This window comes from Onychomys torridus, chromosome 8 (assembly GCF_903995425.1).
Source record: "Onychomys torridus chromosome 8, mOncTor1.1, whole genome shotgun sequence".
NCBI classification, from domain to species: Eukaryota; Metazoa; Chordata; class Mammalia; order Rodentia; family Cricetidae; genus Onychomys; species Onychomys torridus.
In genome coordinates, this window is record NC_050450.1 from 106896135 (window position 1) to 106905677 (window position 9543).

General features: G+C 56.4%; 1 protein-coding gene across 1 annotated transcript; it reads right to left on the reverse strand.

The window, feature by feature from the left end:
- Positions 1–1980: 1980 nt before the first annotated feature.
- Cbx8 (chromobox 8) lies at positions 1981–4481 on the reverse strand. The gene is made up of 5 exons (XM_036196994.1): positions 4341–4481; positions 3917–3960; positions 3660–3725; positions 3494–3560; positions 1981–3080 (listed from the first exon to the last, which is right to left on the reverse strand). The coding sequence occupies exons 1-5, from the start codon at positions 4407–4409 to the stop codon at positions 2232–2234; spliced, it is 1095 nt and encodes a 364-aa protein (XP_036052887.1). The 5' UTR covers positions 4410–4481; the 3' UTR covers positions 1981–2231.
- Positions 4482–9543: the final 5062 nt, after the last annotated feature.

A 9543-nucleotide genomic window follows, 5' to 3' on the forward strand; every position in this document is an offset into this window, starting at 1 on the left:
CTCTGCGTTTGCAGACTCGGAGCCACGTGGCCCCAGACCCCCGCCCCCCCCCCCCCCAGGTCAGCCTCTCAAGAGCGAGCTAAGGAGACACACACAACAGCCATGGACAGATGGCAAGACGGGGCAGTGAAGGCAGAACCAGGAAGGCTGGAGGGAAGGAGGGTGCAAGAGAGGAAGGAGAGGAGAGAGAGGAGGTCGGTAGTCAGGTAAGGGACATCTGTCCCAGAGTTATGGTCCACTCGGTCACAGATGTGCCCTCCAAAGCAGGTTCACCTGAAAATAGGGTCGACATCTAGACAGACACACGATCAACGGCGCTTCTTTATACAAAGTCGAAAATACCAGTTTTACAAATATGAGCAGATAAAAATCCCCCATTCCAGGAGCTTCTCTTTAGGCGCAATTTGATTTTCAAAAACAAATAAAAAACACCGTTTTTTCCTTTTTTCTCCCTCTATTTAAAGGCAAAGAAAGTCTGGAGGGAAGAGAGATTGACAGAGGACAAGGCTGGGGTCCCTCTCAGTCCCTCCCGTTACCAAGCTCCTCTAACCCAGCCCAGAGCCCCCACTCCACCCCCGAAGGTCTGTGCTTTGTCCCACAAGCAGAGCCTCGCGCCCCTCCCTCCAAAAGCCCTAGAAGTTAGATCGCCTGCTGGCCCTTTAAGGGCGGAGAGGGCGGAGAGGCAGCAAGATCCCTGCTGAAAAGGGCGACCTAGGCTGAGGGGGACAGATTTGTGCTTTTGAGTCCGAGCTGCGCGTGGCGCCGTCCCGAGTGGGCCGGGACCGGGGGCGCAGAGGGTCGTGGGGCGCCTGCCGTCCCCGGCTCCGCCCGCTCCACCTCGAGCTCCCCCCCACCCCGCCCTCTTCCGAGGAGTCTGAAAGTCGAGTTCACTTAGAGAGCACTCCGAGAATCGAAAGGGGCTATAAATTACAGCTTTTGCTTCTAAGAAAGGGGAATGGGGGAAAAAAACTAAACTTCTAATGCACATACTTGGATGGGAACCCCGCCGATCCCTTCCGCCCCGAGCCCCACCTGACCAAGTTCCACTCAGGCTGCGACCCCCGCTCCCAGCTCGACCAGCCTGGTGCGCAGCCCGGGGCCAGCCCTGCGGGGTGGCCTGGCGGCCTTTCGTCCTTCCAAGAGCAGGGCCCACCCTCCCCCGACGAACCAGGCTTGTCCAAGTCTTCCTGGGAGGTGGGGCCGCCCTGTCTTCTGGCAAAGCTTAGAGGACGCGCAAAGGAAAAGTCCACCCGAACATTTTTCTTGTAAAACAACTGTCTGGTGCTCTGGGCACTGACACGCAATCCTCCCGATTTATCCTGGCATTTCGGGAATGTAAACAAATTCGCTGGATTTCTTTTTCTCTCTGGAAAGTAAGGGAAGGAATGGAGGGAACGGGGAGATTTTTGTTCACATCACACACACACACACACACACACACACACACACACACACACACACACACACACACAATCCGCGTGTATGGCACTCATATCTCCCATAAAGTGCATCTCCTTGTGTGGTTATGGGAGAACTGCGCCACACCCACTCGCGACTTTTTCTACCTTCAACAACACGCGTGAAAAAGTTATTTAAGTTAATACTTTCCTCCCTAATAGAGCACTTAATCTTTAAAAAAAATAAAATAAAATAAAAAAGAGAAAAAAAAATAGAAGAAAGAAAACTGGGCTGACCCCACCCCCCTTTTTCTGATTGGGAAGCCAACCTTTTGTTGGCCTAGCTGGCCAATGGGAAGGAGAGCAAAAATCCTGCCCTGGGTGCCAGGAGTCTGGCACTGGGAATGGGCGGTAGAGGAAGGAGGTGGGCCGGCTGAGTCCCTCCACACACCCTCCAGAATCCCAGTGCCCAGGTCCCCAACTTCCCTAGTGCCCTGCGGGACAGGGCCCCTTCTGTACCAGCTCAGTCTGTCTGCCCCTACCAAACCACAATCTCTCTCTCTCCTTGTTTAAATAAAAGAACTTCAAGAGTTGAAATATATATATTTAGATATTTTTCTTAAATAACATATTTACATCTAATAGAAAATAGAACTCTAGATAATTTTCCAACCAGAACTGAGAAAGGGGGAATGACAGGGACTCCAGGGAGATGGTATGAAATTAAGGACAGGACCAACCAGAAGGCCACAGCCACTCGGAAATAAAAAGCACTAAGCCACATTTGAGCTCACTCTCGCCTGCTCTGGTCCTGGGCTCCCCATACCCAGCAATTCATCTTTTCTCCTTAAAGAAGCCTTGGTCCGTGTTACTCTCCTTAATGGTGACGGTCAAAAAGTTTGAGGTCACATCTGTGACAACCACCTTCTCCAGGTTAGTCAGGGAGGGACTCCAGGACTCTTCCTCTGGGTCCCCCAAGATTCTGGCCACTGGGATCCTGGCGATGAGGGAGGGCCTTCCCCCTTGAGCCCCCATGTCCCGATACAGGCTCCCCACTGAGCCTGGGGTACCTGAACTATGTCGAACCCTGGGGCCACCAGGATCCAGGGCACCTTGGCCTTTGGCCTCCAGGAAAGCAGCCCTGTGCTTTATTACCCTGGCTGGAAAGGTGTCCACAGCCAACTTGCCAGGGGCCTCTGCCGAGCTAGGACTGGTCACACTATATTGTACCAGGTCTGAGTCCTGCCTTCGAGCAAGTTGGATCACGCTATGGCCGGCTGGAAACTTTCCTGTCCCAGAAGAGCTGTCATCCAGCTTTCTGCCTTTGAGGTATTCTCCAAGGCCATCGCTGGGCTCTCCCAAGGGCCTCTGTGAAGGGTCTAGGAGTTCTTTCCGGGGCTTGGGTCCTCGCTTCTTGGAGCTGTCCCCCGGTGAGCTGGGCTTGTCATCCATACGGCCACCGGTGGCACCTCTTTCTCGATCCCGGTCCCGGTCCCGAGGTGGATCTGCCCTGCAGACACTGGTGCTGCTCCCTGGTGAGGACAGACCTGTATTCCGAAGGCCCTCTCGGGCCCTGGAAGTAGATGCCAAATCCTGTGGTGATCGGCCTGGGTAGGGGATCCGGATGCCTCTGGCAGAGTCACTTCTGAATTCATAGGTTTTAGCCTTTGCTTTGGCCTGGGCCTGAAGAAATGAGGCAGCAGCATGAGGAGAAGAAAGCGGAGCCCCGCCCCCACACGTCCTCCAGTTTTGACTGCCCAACTTCGCTCAGAAGACTGGGAGATTCTAATCGGGTGGAGAGGTGGAATTAATGGTTGTAGTCTGGGGGAGGGGAAAGGGAATTTGTCTGGAAGCAGCCATATGCAACCAACACACTCCTTGTAATCCATTATAGGTCTACTTGTGATGGCCAGAGGGAGAAATACGGCCTCTGGGGCAGCTAAATCCCACCTCCTTGATGCTGCCACTGACTTGATGCCCCGCGGTCAGAAGACTCCCAGATTACAAACAAGCATAGGGTATGGACACCCATTGGTTCACAAGCCCTCCAGGTTCCCTGTGAATGTGACACTCCACCACTGGAGATTGCAACATACCTTCAGAAGAAAGGTTTTAGGCTTGGGTCCTCGCTTTTTGGGGCCATAGAGCTCCATCTCCCGTTCCCTAAAGAAAGAAAAGAGAAAAAAGGGGGTGTGTCCTGGCTGCACTGAAGTCAGCCTGTATGGATGGGTTCCAGGGAGTGGCTGGGCTCAGGGTCTGTACCTTTCCTCAAAGGCTGCAAGCAGGCGAGCATCCAGAATATTTTCTTCGGGCTCCCACGTGCTGTACCTATAGGAAATCAGGAAGAATCTGGCATCAGTCCTTGGAGTAAGGAGAGAGAGGAGGGAACAGAGGGTGTGTATGTGAGTGTAACTTTTCCGGCTGTCTTGTGTTGTGTTTCAATGTAAAGCAAGAAAAGAGGAAGAAAAGAGCCCTCCTCAATATCAGTGTGGGGTTGCGACTGCATATAACCTACTTACTTCTGTGACCAGCCCTTCCATTTCACGAGGTATTCCATGCGTCCCTGCGGATGCAAAAGAGGAAATGTATGTGTGTGGAGAGGAATGCAAAACGAGGGCACAAGAAATACACGCGAAAATGCATGCACCAAATGAATGCTCCAAACACTACCGCCAAAGGCACCAGCCCTCTGCAGCACCCCTACAGAAACGCTGCACAAAGTGCATGCACCGGCATTCATCCCCCACCCCGCCCCCCATCCATGCAATCTGTGCACCGCTGCAAGTCTAAGAAGAGCGCAGGGGCTGAGCCGCCGCCGCCGCCACGGCCGCGGCCACTGCTGGGACCTGGGGGAAGGGAGGCTGGGCTGCAGCAGGGGGAGGGAGCCCGAGCCCTGGTAAGGGAGGGCCCGCCGCGCCGCCGCCCGCTGTCCCCGTCACCTACTTTGCGAATGCGTCGCTTCAGGAGGGCTTCGGCCGCGAACACCCGCTCCCCCACCGCCGAGAGCTCCATGTTGACTCGCCGCTTCCCCCCTCGGCCGCTTCCAGGAGCAGAAAAGCAGCAGCCAGCGCTCGACAGCCCATAATACTCTCCGGCTGACGTCAGTTCTCCTCCCTCCCGGCGCGCTCTCCCTCCCTCCGCCCCCGCCCGGCGCTTCCTCCCGCCCCACGTGTTGCTAACGACGTTGCTAAAGCCGAGCGGCCTAGGCCTGTTCTGCGGGCGCTGATTGGACTAGCGCCCGACCACGCCCCTCTCCCCGTCTCCCCCGCGTTGCTACGTGACCCGCGTTCCAATCGCCAGGGGGCGGAGTCTCCGGCTACTCCAGAGACCTGGGGTGTGGGGTTGCCGTCAGCGGAAGTGACGCAGGGTGGGGCGGGCCGAGCCGCTGTCAGTCTGCACGGCTGGCCAGGGGGGCCGCTACCCTAAGCTCCGGCCTCCGCCCCCCTGCCCCGCCGCCCAGCGGTTCCCCCTGTGCGTGGCGTGTCCCCGCCGAGCCCTCTAGGCTCCATGCTTAGGTCCCAGCCAGGCACCGCCCCTCTGCAGACCCAGGCCCTCCCCACTCGCCTCTGCCCCGGCTGGCGCCTTCCCCATCCCCCGCTGCCGGTGCAGCACAATGCACAGGTACTGGGGCGCAACGGGCCGCGCCCGAAAACCCCCGGACCTACTGCGCGCTGGTGTTGAACCCACTTGTTCCTTGACCCCCTCCCTCGCGGCCGCGCACCCTAGGTCTCCATAGCAACGCCCCCTCCCTCCATCGCCAGTCCCATCCCGCTAACAAATCAATGTGCCTGCTCTGGGTCTCCAGTCGCTCAGCGCTGCCCGCGCCCACCCTCCGGGCCCAGCGAGCCGGGCTGGCGTGGGCACTTCCCCGGGCTCAGAAGCCCAAAACTGACTAGGGCAGGCCGGTGGTCACCACCTGAGCCCACCCTGGGCCGGGACCCTGCAATAGGGGTCGCTTGCCTCTTTCCACGCCCATTGTCCCCAATTTTCAGCCACCTGCCCCTGCCCCAGTCTCCGCCTCCCGCCCACTCCACTCCTCGGCCCTGGGAGAAGCTAACCCTGAGCACATTTATGCCGGCCTGGGTGGGTTTAGTGCGCCGATGACCATCAAGGCAGAGCCTAGCGTTTACTAGTTCGGGGAGGGAGGTGAACGGCTGGGGGCGCGGCCAGCCTGCTTCAGACCTGGGTGCAGAGCTAGAGCACTTCCTGTCTCGGGCTCTTCTCGACGACGTGCGCGGACACCCGACAAGAAACAGCGACGTGAAGGTTGAAAGGAGCAGTGGTATCTACTGCGGCCTTGAAGAGAGGGTCCCCCCACGCGAAGATGGCGAGTCACTGGTAGGGGGCGAGGGTCACACAGAGGTCCCTCACACAGTGCGTGCACTTGCTGGCCCTTCATCCTAAGCGCTCCTTCTTCCACTCTTGGTAACCCCAGTTGAAGACTAGAGGTTCAGCAGCAGCTACCCCCACTCTTCCCTTTTACCACCCAAGCTTCTGATCACAGACCCCGACTCCTTGGAACACACAATTTAGTTAAATCGCGAAACTGCAAGCAATTTCCCCTGGCCAGGGAGGAGATAGGATAAAGAGAGAGAGAAAGAAAGAAAAATCACGGAAAACCAACGACCGAGCCAAGAAGTTTGGTTTGAAGGACAGGAAACCTAGAGCGCAAAGCTGTCCTCAGGTCCAAGGCGCCGCGCACCTCACGCGCGGGTGCTGGCCTTGGGGCAAGCGCGGAACTGGGCTCGCTGCACCGGTCCTCCTCAGGACTCCTTGCCTCAGTTTCTGGCCTCCAGTTTTTGGCCTCAGTCCCTGACATTACAAGGTGTGCTCCAGGTGAGGAGTCCCATCTCTCTGGTTCTTAACGAACAGTTCATCCACGACGCCCAGATCGCCCTGGTGACCCACGCTCGCCGCCTTCAAGAGGCCGCCGACGGCGCGTCCTTAATCATAAAAAGTCATTCCCGGTAACAAATAGTTTCGTCGGCCGGTGCCAGCGATACAGCTGTTTCTGTTTAAGCTTAAATACTTTCCAACAGTTTGGGCAGTAAAAATAAAGTCGGCCTCAGCCGCCTGTAAGTGTCTGGTTTCCCCGCCCAGAGAAAGCCCACCCTAGCCCTCGGCCTGGGTCGCTGTAGTCGCTCCTCCTGCCTGTGCTTGGAATCCGCTGCCCGCCGCGGGCGTTGGCTGTCGGGCCACCCTAACCCTGAGCTTAGCAGGGGCCGCGGCTCTGCAAGCCTGCTTCGGGGCCACCTAGAAGCGGGAGGCAGGGAACAGCGGGGAGTTGGGGGTGGAGGCGGGAGGGGATTCGCTCTCTTCACCGCCTTTTCCCACCCGTGGGAAGTTTGCCTGCCAAGAGAAAAGTGGTGGTTCCCTTCAGCTTGGGTTTCCAGGAGAAACGCTGTCCCCAGGTTGTGCGTCCCCTCCAGTGCCTTCACGGATCCGGGGTTTTCAGGAGGCTAGGCTCATCGGTTGCTGGTTTCAGTTTCACCAAAAAATCTTCAGCTCTCTTTCTGTTTTTCCTCTCCTTTCCTGTCTCTTCCTCTTCTCATTCCCTAAAGTTTACTTCTTTACCTAACTAACCTGAGAAGTTTGATGCGAAGAAAGGAAGTCCCTGGCTCTTGCTACCCCTGATGGAGCAGTGATGGCCTCTGGTTTCTTAGCTCCATTTGCGCCTGTCTTTATGCTTGACTGTAATTCTTTCCCCCAACAGCTTGCTCAGTACAAAATTAGTGCTTGGGAGTTGTCTGAGTTGAAAGCCCGGGGGTTCCCACGGAGCCCATTGCAAAGTTGGAGCTGGATTCAGGAGCAAAGGAAAAGAACAGAATAATCAGAGGTCGGAGGAAACTTGGGTCCTGTCCATGGCAGAAGAGTATGGTCCTTTCATGCTGGAGGAGGCGGGATGTTTCCTTTGCAGGAACTAGAACAGGGTTGCAGAGTTGTCAGATCGGGTCTCTGGGTGGCCTCACCCATGGACAGTTTAGAAACAAAAGGAAAAGTGGAAGTCTGAGGAATGGGGTCCGGTTAGGTAAGAATGGGAAGATGCCCGTGTGTGCCAGGAGGGGGCACTAGCATATGCCCTCATTCCAACCAAGTCTGGACCGGATTTGGACCCCTCAGCTGTTAGCGCAATCCTTGGAACCAATGCAAGAAGGCTTGCCCACAGTCCACTTTTTTTTTTTTTTTTAATTGAAACCTCCCCTGCCCACCGGCTCAATTCTCCACACCTCTCCTCCACACAAGGCCTTTCCCCTTTCAAGTTAGAAATTCTCTGTTCCCTTGTTCACCTCCCAAAACTAAACAAAAGTTTCAAAGAACAAGAACCCGCTCTTGTTAATCCCACTTCTAGGCAGTCGCTGCTGTCAGGTTTGCGTGCGCCGCCTCTGCAGTAAATAAGGTAACTGCTTCCTATTACTTTAGCCCATATGGCTGCAATTTGAGTGTCTTTGGAGACAGTGAGTGTGTAGGGGCGGGGACGGGGGGGAGAAACGCAGGGGGGAGTGAAAGTGGAAATCAAACGCTCTTAGATCGTATTTTTATGAAGGAGATTGTCTGCGATTCTCTTAACAGACCCCGGCTCCCAAGATGAACTGCAGGGTTTCTTTGTTTACAGAATTGCAGGCACCCGCTTACCTAGGGACACCTGCTACCGCAACACACACACACCACACACACCACACATACACACACACACACACCACCCTGGGCTTATTCCTCACCGGTTTAGGTGACCTGGGCACTGGGCTTGCCACTGCCCTTCTCCACCAAGAGCTCTTAGTAGGGGCTGAACGCTTGCCCTCCCGCCCGGTCCCTCCCAGCCCACCCAGGGTACCTAGACTCCCCTGGAGGCCGACCAGCACTGCAGGCCGGCGTCTGGGGCCACTTAGGCCTAGATGTGTCCTCTGTCCGCCGTCGACTCAGCCTCCCGGGAGGGAAGCCCGAGGTTGGCGCGGTCCAGGGAAAGACGGGCGCTCCGGGTTGGGCGCTCAGATTCTGGGTCGCCGGCCAGACCAGCAAGCCCCAGCGCGTCCTCCAGCTTGAGGCTGAGGCCAGGCCTCGGCTAGTTCTTTGGGTACGTTTCAACTGCGCGGCTTGGCGGGCGTCTGACCTGCTCAGTCTTGGCCACACGCACCTGGGGCTGATCTGAGCTGTAAAGTGAGCAAGAGCGGTTCCGAGGCGTGGCCATGGGGATCATGGCCTTTGCAGGGCCTGTGGCCCGTGCCTGACCTCCTGACGACCTGGAGCTGGATCTGCCCGCAGCGTCCACTCCTGCCTGCGGCTCCACGGCCAGGACTGTATGCCTGCTGAGTGGATTGCCGCCTGCCGCCGGAAAGTGGTAGCGACTACCCGATGCTCTGGACAGAGGTCCGAAGGCCTAGTCTGTGCGGGCTTACTAGGATTTCTGGAGGAAACTCCTCATTAGTTGTTCCCAGAGCAAGTCGAGCCTTTTTTATGTTCTACAGTCTCCCTTCACTCCCTCCTAGGGACGAAGAAGGAGCAGTGCTGAACAAGGTGGTAGCGGGGGAGGGGGGCCTCCACACACCAAAACCACTTAAACTTTAGTATCTTTCCCTTTAGCCACAGGACACACACACACACACACACACACACGCACGCACGCACGCACCCACGCACGCACACACACCCTTCCATAGAGGAAAGCACCCCAAATTAAGCCCATCTATTGAACAGTTGCTGTGGACCTAACCTTTGCCCCAACCGCTCAAGGCATCCAGGGCAGCTCAACTATCCACTCCCTCTCTATAGGTAAAACTGGGACACACTCAGGCCAAGGCATATAACACAAAGGAGTTCTGCCTGAGAACTCCTAAGATGGGTAGCTCACGACCTCTTCACAGTAGGGGCTTGGGACCCTTGGGACATTGTAGTTCCCCCTGGGTTAAGAAGGGGCTTTAGGTCAGATCCTGAGTTGGCCGCACAAGCCCCTTAGCAGAACTATCAGGGAAAGGGTGAGAGGTTCTAGAAGCCTGTCCATTGAGCTGGAGGCTGGCTGTGGGTGGAAATCTTCATAGTTAAACTACTGTAGGCTCTGAGACCACCCTGCCTTGCTAGCTGTATGCTTGTATGGGCAAGTTATTTGATCTGATTCCACTTCTAACAGTTACTTCTGGAGACAGGGCTCTGC

Bases quoted from the DNA above. Each gene is read 5' to 3' on its own strand.
- Cbx8 (XM_036196994.1), bottom strand. From the start codon at position 4,409: ATGGAGCTCTCGGCGGTGGGGGAGCGGGTGTTCGCGGCCGAAGCCCTC. The intron at 3,561-3,659 runs GTACAGACCCTG...TTCTTTCTTTAG, and splicing joins CTTGCAGCCTTTGAGGAAAG to GGAACGGGAGATGGAGCTCT. The intron at 3,081-3,493 runs GTATGTTGCAAT...TCATTTCTTCAG, and splicing joins CTAAAACCTTTCTTCTGAAG to GCCCAGGCCAAAGCAAAGGC.